General features: G+C 30.9%; 1 protein-coding gene across 1 annotated transcript in view; it reads left to right on the top strand.

Moving 5' to 3' along the window:
• The window catches only part of LOC143071667 (semaphorin-2A-like), a 73,482-nt gene that overhangs the window by 7,132 nt on the left and 49,451 nt on the right, over nucleotides 1–16,899 (top strand). The window contains exons 5-14 of the mRNA XM_076246140.1: nucleotides 286–348; nucleotides 1,569–1,770; nucleotides 5,081–5,212; nucleotides 5,811–5,932; nucleotides 7,852–7,960; nucleotides 9,266–9,317; nucleotides 9,519–9,660; nucleotides 10,301–10,481; nucleotides 11,697–11,806; nucleotides 12,727–12,920. Coding sequence (XP_076102255.1) covers nucleotides 286–348; nucleotides 1,569–1,770; nucleotides 5,081–5,212; nucleotides 5,811–5,932; nucleotides 7,852–7,960; nucleotides 9,266–9,317; nucleotides 9,519–9,660; nucleotides 10,301–10,481; nucleotides 11,697–11,806; nucleotides 12,727–12,920 — 1,307 coding nt within the window. The remainder of the gene's footprint in view (nucleotides 1–285; nucleotides 349–1,568; nucleotides 1,771–5,080; nucleotides 5,213–5,810; nucleotides 5,933–7,851; nucleotides 7,961–9,265; nucleotides 9,318–9,518; nucleotides 9,661–10,300; nucleotides 10,482–11,696; nucleotides 11,807–12,726; nucleotides 12,921–16,899) is intronic.

Genomic DNA, 16,899 nt, shown 5'->3' with positions numbered 1-16,899 from the left:
CAGTGTTTCTTTTGTTTCGTTGTTTTTCTCTTATAATTGATGTGTTTCTCTTGGTTTTAGTTTGAAACCCGGATTTGTTTTCTATCAATCGATTTATGACTTTTGAACAGCAGTATACCACTGTTGCGTTTATCAAAAATATCTACGAAAGAATTATAAATGCATATTTTGTCAGTATCATGAAACAAATCTATTAACGTTTGACTATTTATTTAGAATCATTCAAATAACAATTTTTAATTTAAACTATTATTTTTAATTTTGAAATAAAAATTCTGATTGCAGAAGTCGTATTATTTCAAACCTATTCAAACCAACTTAGGCTACTGTATACTATCCAAACCAGAGGTAAGATTTGGTTTCAAATGAACATTACCTATTTTTTGTCATATTAGTTTATTATAATTCAACACATCAAAACCTTTTAACAATTATTACATTACTAAAGATTATTTTCATTAAAGTTGTTATAACAAGCTGTGTCTATTATACAAAAATGGCATGCATGAACAGATTGAGGAAGTATAGGTACAAAGTATGAAATGTCGATATTTTACTGAACGTATGTATTAAATGTGTGCGTATTACAAGTAGAACATGTGTTTTGGTCTCTCAATGATCGCTTGTACAACTATCAGGTTACACAGTAGTCAATATTACCGTATATCTAATAACATTTCGAAAATGTATCCTGAACTGGAGTTGCACCTACATGTGTACACTAAAACCTGACTTTCATGAAATAAAACAATATACAATTACCAACAATACCATCAAAATAACAAATTTCAAATGATAACTATCATAATCAAACGTTGTTTTCCAAAACCATTACATTGATTAAAAAGTTTAATTAAGTATTAACTATTAATCATCAGTTCGGGTGTTATGATGGTCGTTTGCAACGTATAGCATTGTTGATGTTTCTTTTATTTACAATATCATAAACATAAATCGATGTTGTCATGACTGTCAATGAGACAATTATCTATCAAAACAACAGGTCTGTTTTACAAGCAGATGAAATTAATATCTAAAATAATTAGAGTATTAGTTACATGTATGGGGCTACATACAAATTGTATGTTACAGCTAATTGTAAAATGTATACAAAAATTAGTGATTTTGTAAAATCCCTAATAGTTCCGTTCGATGTGTTTGAGCTTTTGATTTTGCCATTTTATTTGGGATTTTCTAATTTTAATTTTCCTTTGAGCTAAATAGTTTTGTAATTTTACTTCATTTAAATTGTAAAATGTCTTAAATAATTACCGATTTTATAAAATACCTAACAGTTTCAGTAATTGAGAACAATTCCTGAAACTGTTATGAAATTTATAATTTTGCAGGATTTCAAAAATTCCCTAGCAATATTTTCATTGGTTCTTTAAAGCTCCAAACATTTTAACAAATTGCAAAAAATATTTGTGATATGTCAAATTATTTTAGAGTTTTTACCTTATCCTTGAATTCACTAATTTACTGTAACATAAACACCTTTTACTTCATTCTCAATATTTAACACATTATGTATATTCTAATAAAGGACCCTTTACTCATGCTTTCAGGTACCATATTGTCAGAATCATATAAAGTTTATAACTAAAACGAAGGACGATATTTTGTTTGTTTGTGGAACCAACGCAGATGCACCCAAAGGCTTTGAAATTAACACAACCAGTGGTGTTACAACTTATGGATCTGGTGATAAATTCACTGCTGTACCTTGTTCAAATGACCCATTTCACAATTTCACAGCTATTTACATCAGTTAGTACTACATTTTTAACTCACCTGGCCCGAAGGGCCAAGTGAGCTTTTCCCATCACTTGGCGTCCGGCGTCCGTCGTCGTCGTCCGTCGTCCGTCGTCGTTAACTTTTACAAAAATCTTCTCCTCTGAAACTACTGGGCCAAATTAAACCAAACTTGGCCACAATCATCATTGGGGTATCTAGTTTAAAAAATGTGTGGCGTGACCCGGCCAACCAACCAAGATGGCCGCCATGGCTAAAAATAGAACATAGGGGTAAAATGCAGTTTTTGGCTTATTACTCAAAAACCAAAGCATTTAGAGCAAATCTGACAAGGGTTAAAATTGTTTATCAGGTCAAGATCTATCTGCCCTCAAATTTTCAGATGAATCCGACAACCCGTTATTGGGTTGCTGCCCCTGAACTGGTAATTTTAGGGAATTTTTGCTGTTTTTGGCTATTATCTTGAATATTATTATAGATAGAGATAAACTGTAAACAGCAATAATGTTCAGCAAAGTAAGATTTACAAATAAGTCAACATGACCAAAATGGTCAGTTGACCCCTTTAGGAGTTATTGACCTTTATAGTCAATTTTTAACCATTTTTCGTAAATCTTAGTTATCTTTTACAAAAATCTTTTCCTCTGAAACTACTGGGCCAAATTAATCCAAACTTGGCCACAATCATCTTTGGGATATCTAGTTTAAAAAATGTTTGGAGTGACCCGGCCAACCAACCAAGATGGCCGCCATGGCTAAAAATAGAACATAGGGGTAAAATGCAGTTTTGGGCTTATAACTCAAAAACCAAAGCATTTAGAGCAAATCTGACATCTGGTTAAAGTGTTTATCAGGTCAAATTCTATCTGTCCTGAAATTTTCAGATGAATCAGACAACCTGTTGTTGGGTTGCTGCCCCTGAATTGGTAATTTTAAGGAAATTTTGCTGTTTTTGGTTATTATCTTGAATATTATTATAGATAGAGATAAACTGTAAACAGCAATTATGTTCAGCAAAGTAAGATTTACAAATAAGTCAGCATCACCAAAATGGTCAGTTGACCCCTGAAGGAGTTATTGCCCTTTATAGTCAATTTTTAACCATTTTTTTCGTAAATCTTAGTAATCTTTTACAAAAGTCTTCTTCTCTGAAACTACTGGGCCAAATTAAAGTAAACTAAACTTGGCCACAATCATCATTGGGGTAACTTGTTTAAAAAATGTGTGGCGTGACCTGGCCAATCAACCAAAATGGCTGCCACGGCTAATAATAGAACATAGGGGTAAAATGCAGTTTTTGGCTTATAACTCAAAAACCGAAGCATTAAGAGAAAATCTGACAGGGTTTAATTGTTTATTAGGTCAAGATCTATCTGCCCTGATGTTTTCACATGGATCGGACAACCCGTTGTTAGGTTACTGTCCTGAATTGGTAATTTTAAGGAAATTTTGCCGTTTTTTGTTATTATCTTGAATATTATTATAGATAGAGATAAACTGTATACAGCAATAACGTTCAGCAAAATAAGATCTACAAATAAGTTTACATGACCAAAATAGTCAATTGACCCCTTAAGGAGTTATTGCCCTTTACAGTTAATTTTTAACATTTTTCATAAATTTTTGTAAATTTTTTGAAAATATTTTCCACTGTAATTACTGGGCCAAGTTCATTATAGATAGAGATAATTGTAGCAACAAGAATGCTCAGTAAAGTAAGATCTACAAACACATCACTATCACCAAAACACAATTATGTCATGAATTTATCCGTGTCCATTGTTTAATATGCACAAGACCAAGGTGAGCGACACAGGCTCTTTAGAGCCTCTAGTTATAAATTAACTTTACTGTTTGGGTAAAAATGCAATTTTGATTTCCATTTCTTATTTTATTTTGATATAATTTGTCACATTTTGGGAATTTGTTTTGCCGTAAGAGGTTTTATAATGAGATATAATATTTACCTAGCACATATTTATAGTATATTACGACACCGGTTACAAAACCTGATGATATTTTAGACAACAAAACCACAATATGATATATGGTTTACTTAATTCCTAAGTAAATAAAGACAACAGCAGTATACAGTTGTACGAAAGTCGATTTAAAGAAAACATGTCCTGGTTACAACCACATACCGATCAACATATATCAACTATAAGAGGATGACAACAGAACAACACACACACTGTGGTTAAAAAAATCAAACGCCATCAAACATATAAAAGAACAACTGCCCTATTTCTGACGTTGTAGGGGATATTTGAAGACAAAATTGTGGGTTAAACCTTGTATAATGGCTAGCCAAACGTCCCGCTTATATGTCAATGTTAAAATATATTTACAGAAATTTAATTTACCTTAAATGCTCCTTTGTCCAACAACAGTGGAAGTCTTATTTTATTTATCTTATCACAAGCCACAGGTTAAATCCCTAACATTATTATTGATAGCACATAGTTCCAGGAAAGAGCAAGAATTATTTATGTCACAACGGATACCTTTGACCTTTATTATTGTGAAACGTTATACTATAGTTTCATAAACGATCATTTGAGCATTTTGAAGTTATAACTTATCCTTTCAGTTTTTTTCTGGAAGATGTAAAAGACATTATTGCTATATATGCTATTGTTTTTTTTATGTGTATGATCTACGCTGCTGTATATATGAACCGACTTTATATGTGGTAGACTTGAAGCCATGGTCATAAAAAAAACAAAAAAGAAATCAATTGTCACAATGATGGCTTCATTTCATATAGTACGGAATATTTGAATATTTGAAAATTCATTCATAAAATGTTTAACCAATATTTTATTTATCTAAATAGAACTAATACCAAATAATAAATAACTATAATATGAAAATTCAGGGTTTTGGAGACTGAGTCTGAATCATTTTCTTTGCAATTGGAAATTTATTACTATCAACATTCAGTTGTTTCACATCCACCCTCAAAATAAGAAACTGCAATGGTGCTTTGTGTTTTAACATACCATATGTTCAATTAAGAAGGAGTGCAGTTTTACATAAAATACCCACATCAAAGTAGATTCTGTATCGTTTACTTTGATTCTCTGTATTATTAATGGTGTGTCCTCTATTTTTATTCTTTTTATGCCACTGGACGTTAAGCAACCAACAATCAATCAATTTATTTTTACTTTGTAGCTAATAAGGCACTTGTACACAACCATTTTAAATTTGTTGGATAAATCCCAAAACGTTTAGTATGTTAATGATATAAAACAACACTCTTTAAGTTTACTAATCTAACTGCCTGAATACTAGTTATGTTTTAAGCATTTTTTTTCAGAACATCAAAATTTTAGCAAAGAGGATGATATTTATTATGGTAGCACATTGCATTCGGAATCAACAATTCAGAGACCTATATTCGGGACTAATGATTATATGAAAGGTGTAATAAGTAACAAATGGATGAAAGGTATAAGTAACTTCAGACTTACAATAAACTTGTTTTATGATAATAAAGATGAATGGCCGATAATGTAGCCTTACAAAACTGTTTGAAGTAAAATTACTACAACACACAACATATATATCATATCTAATCAATCAATAATGTCTTCAAAGAAATACTGACCTGCATGGTAAATTCGAATAAGGTGATGTATAAAACCAGTCAAAATCAAACGCTCAACTATATTAACAAACAGAACTAATTGAAAAACAATGTCATTTTTCTAACTTGGCACAGGCATTTTTGGACGTTAAAGGTAATTCAGACGACTTGGTTTATAGCTTGATTAACCCCTTTAAAAAAAAGTAGCCTAGCGAAGACCTTAGATGTCATGCTGATAATTATCTTAATGAACCTTGACGTTTGGATTAGTTCAAATACATACTGTATGAGTAAGCCAGTATAACAACACTAAGAGCACTAAAGAATAAGTGTTGCGATTATTAATGTTCCAAAAAATCTTTTGAAAAAACAGTGTTCACTAAACAAATCACATATGTTGAAATTATTATAAAAAAAAACTGAAGTGATTTTAACGCTATGTAATTTGTTTGCTCCTTAGATCCACAGTTTGTAGGCTCTTTTGACGTTGAGCATAGAGTTTTCTTCTTCTTCCGAGAGACAGCTGTAGATGTACCTCCAAATGAATACAAAGTTTACTCCAGAGTTGCTAAAGTTTGTAAGGTAACAAATATATCTACATATATTTCATTTGATTATGCATCGATTTAACAAGCTTATTTAAATTTGACTCCAATTGAACTAGTCCATTTTTTTCGACAATGGCATGCCCAAATTTGTGCAAACAATCCGTTTATTCAATAGGTTGAATTGAACATATTTGTTAACTTTTACAACTTTCACAATAGTAAAACTTAACTATTAAAACCTCTATTTTATAATATGCTTCTATATAATATTGATTTTGTATACATTTTTTTGTACTTTGAAATCTGTTGGATAAAAGTATATTTGGTACTAACTGGTAAGAATTTGAAAGTGTGATAGTTTTAGATTTCTTTAGTCAACCTAACTTGTTATACTTATACCAAAAGATCATGTACATTAATAATATAAACATTCATACTCATTTTAACAGCTTCATTAATCGTTAGCTAGATGTTTCTTAATTCGTATAGCTTGATGTGTTGGCAACGATCTCTGTAGTTTTGTCACTCTGATATTAGTAGACGCACTATTATGCCTTACAATATTGAATCATCTTTTTCAAATTAAGAAAAAATACATTTTTCACATCATGACACTTTCAGTGACGCACATTTCGTTAATACAGTTTGCATTCGATTGATATTCATCATATTATATAGTAAATATAATTAAATAAAAAAAAAACTTGTTCAAAAGGTTTGACATGCATATATATCACTTCTCTGTTTATTCATACACAGGTTATAAAACATAATTATTTGAAAATATTTGGTTCAACAGTTGTATATGATCATACTGAACGATGTTTGGTTGTTTGTGTCATTGTTTATGTTTGTAAGGCGATGCGACGTAATACAGAAAATATATGACTATTAAAGTGCATGTATTTCTCAAACTATTGGGGTATATCGATTACATTTTCTTATTGAATTATTTTGCAAATCAATGGAATTTTTAGAAAGGAATTTAGCAAACATTTAAATATTTCAGTATCAAATGCGAATAAAATAATATTTCAAATGCTTAAAATTGCTGCTATACACAGTTCCGAGAAATCAATTGGAAAAGTGTACATGTTTAAGTTAAAGGACAAGGTACTATAAGGGTCATATTGGCCCCTCTTCAAATGAATTGAAATTTACAATTTACAGATTATCATTTTTGGTTGCCTAGCAACCGATTTGAAACCTTCAAATTATATGCTATTTTTAAGCTTATTTATCAAAAGATGTGTCTTTTCTATAGGAATCAAAATCTTTCTTTGGATAATACATTTATGAAAACATTGTGATATTGGTCGTCTGATTTTCACGAAACTCCTCGTGGCAAATATTCCATGTATTATATTCAAGACAAACTTTATAAATATATATATATGTCGTCAACCATAGAGTTTTAAGAAATATTATATTCATACGTATGGAGTAAAATCCATTTAGCCGAATCCATCTATTATATAATAAATCCAACAGATTTGGGTTGCCCAGTCTTCATTTACATGTATGCGCAGATCTTTCAATAATGAAAAAAGTCCGTACGAAAATATTCATGAATATGTATACGACTCAAAACATTTACAGTTCACTTATCGGAGTTGTAGGTGACAGTGCAGGGGTTCAGAAATTATTCTCTTCGCATGCGGGAATCTCCATTAAATAGCTGTATCAGTTAGAATCTGTCAACATGTTGTTGAATTAAAAAAATAAATCTAGGTTTATTGTTTCAAATTAATGACAAATCTTTTATCTAAAATTACATGAGGGTTATTTGTCAACAGTGTAAGTAAATAGACGAAAGGATAACAGTAAAGAATACATATCTACCATTATTTTCAGTTTTGTTAACAATAGCTGGCACACTTAACGTCGTAGATATCATTGATGTTTTAACCCTGCTAAATAAAATATGCACCATATCTATAATACTTTATGTAGAAAGATACCGGTGGAAACTCATTACTGAGGAATAAATGGACGAGCTATCAGAAAACGAGACTAAACTGTTCGATTCCTGGATCATTACCGGTATATTTTGATTCCATACGTAAGTGCATTACTTTCCTGCATAATATATCATAATTTTCAGCTACCTCTTTTTTCTTATCTCATTTTACTTATAAAAATTGACAAAAATTGAATTAATTATTTAAAAAGCAATGTAAAACAATCTATTGAATTATTTGTTCTACATATATGTCACCTATTCCTCATTGAAACGAAACAGTCCAACTGCTAATTCAAGAGTGTTGGATCGAGTTAAATCTACCTGTAAGATAACAATTGTTATAAATTTGTGTTACTTTGATCATTGCTGTCTCATTATCAAGACAGGAGGTGCTACCGTTTAGCTCCACCGCATTTATGGATAACGCACCACATTTTCATCAGATACAGAAGAGGAATCCTATCCGTATGTACGGTTTATTGTTAGGTGCAAATCCAGTAGGAGATATAAGATTATTGTCAAACATTTTGACCACTATAGAATACTTTCATTGACCGTAGATGATCAGATGCTATTTTAACAGATTTCTTACTTTCCACTTCATAAACAAAATAAAAAAATATAGAAATCAATGTGTTGTACGTCGCCATAAATATGTCTCAGAAATGTTTTCACAAAAATTATCACTGGATGTTTAATGAACTGAATATCATCAATTAATCTAGTATACACTCGATGTGGTTTTACGAGTTTAACAGTCTACTGTTTACAAACCGAAGGGAAAATACACCAATTTCCACAATCCAGATACATCAATATGAACATGTAGATTTTTACGGTTTTCTATTTCCTACAGATATATTATCCCTGTTGCACCCCTTCGATAGTTAAGTCATCAATTTGATCTTCTTGATTTTCATGTAAAATTTTAACTAGAGTATAATATCAATAAGACGTACCTTGTATCATCATGCTTACAGTTGATGGAATTTCTAAAGTAAATGAATTATGTCACCGCCGTATTTGTATATTAATTGGATTATACGACGTCGGTATTTATGAAACATATTCGAGTTTAGGTGTTACACGTATGTTAGCATTTATTTGCAACAACAAAGCGTAGTTTAGAGATAAAATAATGCGTTTTTGATGGAACATATTTGGTGGTTGAGATCCAGTTCTTTATCTTTAATTAATTTATCAATACTAAGTTTGATTTTATAAACCGCGTTGTCGATACCATATTCCTTTATCAAGATATGCTGTATTAACATAAGTGATCTACATAAACGGCAATATGTTATGTCTTAATCATAGTCATGAATATTTATCAAGATCTTTTGAATGTCTTAAACATTTTGATTATTTAATCATGATTAATCTTGGGTTCAATTATAATTGTAGAGGATGTAGTGACGATGGATAACAACATTTTCTATGGGTTGTTTACAACAAGGTATGTATTTGTTTTTAATTTTTTAATTTTTTTATAAAAGAAAACTTTATCATTCAAGGAAAATATATATTATTTCATGACTTATTAATATAAGTTTAAATGGCAACATGCTATTAAAGTAACAGGTATATTCATAAGCTTAGATTTGTATCAAGGAATACATTTCTTTATTATTATCCATACAATGAATTCATCTTTCAGAACAGGATATCCTGCTTCAGCTATATGTGTATTCAGTTTAGCAGATATTGACAAAGTTTATAAAGGTTCATTTAAATATCAGCCTGACTCTAACTCATATTGGCAGGAAAAAACAACATCTTTAGACCCAAGACCCGGAGAGGTAAGGCTTTAATAAAGTTATACTCGCTCATTATGTTTAGAGTATAGGTCTAGGAGATAGCTACTAAAAGAAAGAAAGTTGACAGAATGACAATTGGGATATCACATCATAATGTATACGGTAAACTAGCATCTGAGAAAAAATTACAAACATAACTCATCAATCCCAATACCTGACAAAAAAGACGACACTTTACAAAAAGAGAGACCATTTCAAGATAAAAACATTGACTATAAACAGTCACAAACGAAAGTTCTAATGTTAGACAAGCACATAAGCGTGTGTTTGAATTAACAATCTTGTAAACTTATACAAATTATAAAAAAAATATAGTAAAAACATTTAAATCATTATGACTATTTGACATTCATTATTCTTTCTCACATGTTTTTGTTTACCGTATATCTTCCAGACAAATCTCTTCTCTACACATGTGCGAATATTTTTTTTTCTTTTGTTTTCAATCTGTGTTAACTTAATCAAAATACAAAAAAAAATGTTGTAACATTTCAAAGACAATTCATCGAATGATGAGACACATGTATGATTTAAATCAGAACATGTGATTTACAAGAAGTACAGAATAACATTTAAATACTGCCATTAACACTGTATTAACACTGTTGAATCTTGTTTTCAGTGTTCAAACGATTCCATGTCTCTACCTGAGGCCAACCTCCAATTCATTGCCGACAATTCTTTAATGTACGAGACAGTCCAACCATTAAATGGAAAACCAATTTTTGTTTTGCAACAGATTGAATTACAACATTTAGAACTTGATCGAAACTTAACCGAAATGGTATTCTATGCTGCATCAAGTAAGACATTTACTTTAAAATTTATAATTTAACATAATCGCAAACTAGTCAAAACATTTAATAAATTCTATCATCGGTTCAAGGACATCATTCGTAAATGTAAATCATCATGAAGACATCTGATACGTTAAAGTTATATGAATATTCTTTACAAAGCACACAAATGTCGTCATTCACCTCGGAAGCGAACCAAACCTTTAAACAGTCTTTTCGGAAAGGATATATTTACGATACTGTTGTTTAGTCATTAATAATTGCATATTTTGGTTTTAATATTGATTCACTCATAGAGTCTTCATCGAAAAAATAAACACATGTATTCTAAAACCAGTTGTTGGCATGAAACAGATTATGTTCTTCTCATATATTTTATGATCGTATGATACTAAAGCTCTAACGGGAGGGATTGTACTTGATGATCGCATGATAAAGAAATAATATTTCAATCAGTTTAATGGGGGTCTGGAGCTGGCATGTCAGTAACTGCGAGTAGTCATCTGTTCATTTATGTATCATTGTCATTTTACCTATTTTCTTTTGTTACTATTTTGACATCGGACTCGGACTTTTTTTAAACTGAGATTTATTGTGCGTGCTACTATGCGTTTCTTTATTTGACATTGGCTAAAGGTTTTGGAAGGGTTTCTTAATTTTAGTTCATTTGTTTGTTTGGCGTCCATTTTCACTGAACTAGTACACAATTTCATATAGGGGCCGGCTGAGGACCACCTCCGGGTGCGGAATTTTCTCGCAGCGTTGAAGATCCATTGCTTGCCTTCGGCTGTTGTCTGCTCTGTGATATATTCTCCATTTCTATTCTTAATTTTATTTTTCTTAATGTATCGAAAATTATTCGTACTGATGTCACATACATATATAAACCAAGACCAAATTTCTTTTTGCAAATGATTTTTTTAATGTTATTTTGCAATGCATTACTTTGTATAAAACATTTTAACATTTCATTTATTCTTGAATTAATTTAACCGTTATATATAGTTATACACACATCATAGTAGCTTAATAATTAATGAATGAAGAAAATGAAAAACACATACTTTGATGTAGGACAAATCTCTTTCTAGTATTAATCCTTAAAACTATCAAAACGCTTATTTTTTCATAAAGGTGGAAAAATCATTTTTAACAATATGTACGTTTTGGTTGAAAATGAATAGAACTTTAATTGTAATAGCATATACATATACTTTATAGATACTGGAAAGATATACAAACTATTTTATAAGGATGACAAGAAGACATATGTCTCAAGTATATACTCGGCATCTCTAGATCAAGATGTTATTTGGTCAATGAAACATCATGTAAGTATTATTATTAGAATAATTATAATCAAAATACTTCTGATAATAATTAATGATCTTGTTTCTTACATGTAATTCTAACTGTACATACACATGATAAATAGCCAAAAAGACTATCTAGAGAATAATAGAATATATCATCTTATACATGTATGTAACATGTACTCTGAACACTTGTTCTGATGGTTATTAAGGCTGGAACTCGGTCGTTTAACGCACATAACGAACATTTAAATTCTCCAACCAAATTGTCGTTATAATTGAACACAAGAATTCCACCCATGCGTATTGCACAATAATATACAAATAAGTGAAATAGAAATATACTTATGTTTAAGTAGTTATGAAATTAGTTTGGGCACATGGTCTGTCGATGTGTAAACCTCTGAAAGAATTGTAATAATATCAACGATACCAACACATTTTATAAACACTAAGCTTATTTAAAACACGAAGACCCTATCAACACAGATATTAAAATTAGATATTCAATTTTTATGAAAATTGCTTTTACATTTTTAGTTATACTGTGAATTCATTTATTTTTGTTGGTACCAATTTTTATGGTTTGAGGAAAACTTGCTGTTTCGTGTATTTTTATTTCGTGGTTTTGGCAAAGTCTAAAAACATTCCCTGAAAAAAAATATTATTCGTGGTTCACCTTAACCAAAATAAATTAGTATATATTAATGAATCACCAGTAATACAATGTCAGTTGAAAAGCTTCATCTGCCTTCTACATGTAAAATGTAATAACAAAATTAACAACATTAACGTTGCCACAGTGTTATCACGAGTATCTGCAGACAAGGAAATGAAACATTAACTTGATAGTACCTCTTCTCTAAGACTATAGTAAGATGTAATAGATGTTTCATTAAAAAAAAAATCAACTTGCACTACATCATTTCATGTTCAAGGAAGGTTCAGTTTATGTAGGAACGGACACTAAAGTTCAACAGATTAATGTGATAAACTGTGAACAGCACCGACGGATAGATTCCTGTGTTAAAGATCCGCATTGTGCTTGGATAAACAATACCAATTTATTACCAGAAACTGAATTCAATATCAGGTGTCGTGCTCTTACTTATGTTGAAGAACACAAACTGACGTAAGTTTTTTCTGTTGTCTTTAAATTACGCATTTTGAAAGACTTAGTTTGACTTTCTCCTTTTTGAAAAGATATGTGGATGACATTTGTTTAATTTCAATCGTCATATATCCTGTCGATACTTATATTTTACATGCCAAGACCGTATAGGACACCTTCACGTTTTAAATACATTGTTATTTTTTGTATCCTTGTCATTCATGTTTGCTTCTGTGCTTTGCCTTAGGAATGTATATGTGTCATTTTGTTTTTCTTGTTGACATAGTTTAAATATTAATAAATAAGATTAGATTATAACACAATGTTGTCTACTGTACTCCATTTTTATTTACATTTTAACATTTTATAATTGCAATTTCTCCCCTTATTATTGTCCATATGGTAGATATTATGCAACTGTAATACAGGTAAGACTATAAGCTAGCTATACAGCCAGGGTTAATTCACCAGTTTCTACACAAAGAAATGTTGTGACCAAGTCAAAAATGAACAGTTTTTTTCCCCATTCATTTGATGTGCTTGAACTTTTAATTTACCATTTGTTAAGGTACTTACCGTTTTGAAAGTAATTGTTATTTAAATTTGTGGTGGTGTAGTGATTGGTATTAAAGTCTGGACAACATGATTAAATTACGTGGAGTGAAACTTAAATTCTATGACTGCGAGTACTCGAGTATTGGATCGTCGTGACTATGATCATTATGCGTAGCGTCTTATTTATTTATTCCTAATAATTTGTTATTACACTTCGACGTGTTATCCAATGATTGTTGTTGGTTGGTGTTGTTCATTTATAAAAGATTTTTCTCTTCACGGCTTTATAGGTTAATACACGGTATACATTTTGATCATTGCTAAAGGACTAAAGGTGGTTTGCCACTGTTCACTTGCGTGCGCTATTGTCTTTTGTAAATAGTGTTTTTATTGTTCATACTATTCCGCCTTTTTAGCTCACCTGGCCCGAAGGGCCAAGTGAGCTTTTCCCATCATTTGGCGTCCGGCGTCCGGCGTCGTCGTCGTCCGTCGTCGTTAACTTTTACAAAAATCTTCTCCTCTGAAACTACTGGGCCAAATTAAACCAAACTTGGCCACAATCATCATTGGGATATCTTGTTAAAAAAATGCGTGGCGTGACCCGGCCAACCAACCAAGATGGCCGCCATGGCTAAAAATAGAACATAGGGGTAAAATGCAGTTTTTGGCTTATAACTCAAAAACCAAAGCATTTAGAGCAAATCTGACATGGGGTAAAATTGTTTATTAGGTCAAGATCTATCTGCCCTCAAATTTTCAGATGAATCGTTATTGGGTTGCTGCCCCCACTAGTAACCCGAATTTAGCTTGAACGGACAAAAACGTGTTAACGCTATTTAAATGAGATTAATTGTTATTTGATAAAGATTGACAAAAATTAAAAAATATTTTTACTTCATTTCAATTCATTTCAATTCATTTTAACGCCAGTCAAATAGATTTCTTTGCGGTGAATCAATTGAAATCAAGTTGCTGGTAATGTACGTCCAACTATTAGGCCACGCCCCCGTTAAACTATTTCAAACAGGCATCAATTCGTTTTAAACATCGTTGAGACCCGAGCTTTGTACAGGTAAATCACTCAAGCAAGACAAACTTCATTTATTTATCGGGTTTTTTTTCATCCAATTTTATCGAATTCAATTAAATGTGTGTATTCTTAGTAAAGTCGCATGCTTCACAATTGTTAACAAATGAATGAACAATAGATGTGACATTTTTAAAAGAAATTTAAATAAAAACATTAAAATATTGATGCACGGTTTAAAAAATGTGATTCTGTTGAAAATAAAATAGTAAACTTGCAAACTTTCAATCCATTTGTTCTCATCGAGGTCCGCGTTCATGTTTCAATGCGATACGTAACATGAAAGTCCAATATGTTACAAATGTATAGACTCTACGATGTCCGAGTTCTGTCCAAAATAAATAATTGATAGCACTTATAAGACATAATGTTGGAATATTTGTCTTTTGTTGAAGTCGACACGTCTCCCTCTAGATGGCTTTCGGTTATTTCCGTAGTTCGGTTGCTGTCTCATTGGCGTATATCTTACATCTCCTTTTTTTTCGTGCATCACTTATTTATCATGTGCACTGATGGCTGAAAAAAATCTGATCATATACCTCGATAGCACTGCCTGTCACGTTTCTTTTGCATCAAATAGAGCGGTTTGATTTGGATTTGAATGGGTTTTACTAAACGTCTAGTGGCAAATATTTCACCCATAATACAGCCATTATGTCAGTGGCACATCTGACGAAAATTCAAACCACAGATTACAAATTGCGTTTTTTTCTGAAGTTTATTAACTAATGATATGCTGCCTTATACTCTAATATCAGTTACCCATTCGTGAACGTAATGGACGTATGATGAATGAAGTTCCATGTTTTATCTTTTATATAAAATTTAAAAGGTTCAACCGGGTTGAATTATTACATTTACAAAAAAAACATCATTTTATTTTTAAAATAAATTCAACAACAATATAAGTATATTTTAAAAATTTAATTGACAGTTTATATTGACCATTATATACATATAAAGACCGATGTCGATAACTCCATTGATCTTTTTTATCGTTATATTTTTAGCACGAAATAAATACAGGAGTTAATCATATCATAGAAAAAATATCAAACAACGTTAGTTAAGACACGATGGATAAAATCTAATGGTTTATATTTCAGTTTCGAATCAGATTTTTTTAGGCACAAGTGTTACTACTCATTTTGATAAACAGTGAGACGTTTACTTGTAATTCGGAATTGACGAATAAACGTAGCGAATTACCGTACTTATAGATTATACTTTTGTTTTCCATCTTAATTGTATTGTCATTTTAGGGACCGTTATAGCTTGCTGTTCAATGAGGACCAAAGCTCCGTGTTGAGGCCGTACTTTTGACCTCTAATTAAATTATACCATGTGACTTGACGGAGAGTTGTTTCATTGGCACACATACCACATCTTCTTATTTATATTAAACGGGAGCAGTTTATTACATTTTCATTTAGATAAAAAAAAAATATAAAAATTCAGTGAATCAAATGAATTTGTAGCATATTGTTACATTCAAAAGTATTTAATTTTGATTGATAGTATACATTATTTTTATTGCATTGGTCCACAAATAATGCCCAGTGTCAAATATTACACATCGATGACCACTTAGATTAGTTACTTTAATTAAACTCATTTCCTTGGCTGGTAGTACACGCTTGTATTTTGTCCTTTAAAGTTAGTTTGTCGGTTTAATAATGTGTGACTGTCAAGGTGAACAGATGTGTTTTTAGAGCTCCAGTACAAGTGCTTTTACTATAGATATTTAAGGATCAAATCATGATCATGATTTAAATAAATAACATTAAGTAAACATGGATATAACTACATCATTTTTTCAAAACATTTCATCATTTATTGGAGATTTTAGTGGATTTAATCTGGAGGAAGTTAATGAATACACAAAAGATTGTGAGTACTATGACTTTAGAGATTGTACAGACAGATCATGCTCATATGTCATTACATTTAAAGCTCCTGCAATCTTCAATATTTTCCAAAATATTCTATTTACAAGTTTTGACCAAACACTTTTTGAAGACAGGGAAAATAATGGTCTTGTATTTAACACCTTTATAAATGGACAGAAGACAGTTCTTCATATATACAAACAAACATGTACCTTTCATGTCCAAGGAAAAGGTTGCAAACAGTGGATTGACACTTATTTCAACAACATTGCAAAAATGTTGATTGAAAAAGTAAATGAAAACACTGAGATGTTTGAAGCTGCATCTCAACCAAAAGACAATAATGCTCAAGAGCTCAAATTGGAAAGTTCCCAAACAGAAATAAAACATTTAGAGTTTGACATAAGTGAACACTCAGATATGGTGTCAGCTTCAAGTTCATTTAATGAATCTGAAATAAAGAACAACA

The sequence above is a fragment of the Mytilus galloprovincialis genome, chromosome 4, assembly GCF_965363235.1.
Source record: "Mytilus galloprovincialis chromosome 4, xbMytGall1.hap1.1, whole genome shotgun sequence".
Lineage (NCBI taxonomy): Eukaryota > Metazoa > Mollusca > Bivalvia > Mytilida > Mytilidae > Mytilus > Mytilus galloprovincialis.
This window is presented reverse-complemented; position numbering and strand designations above follow the sequence as displayed.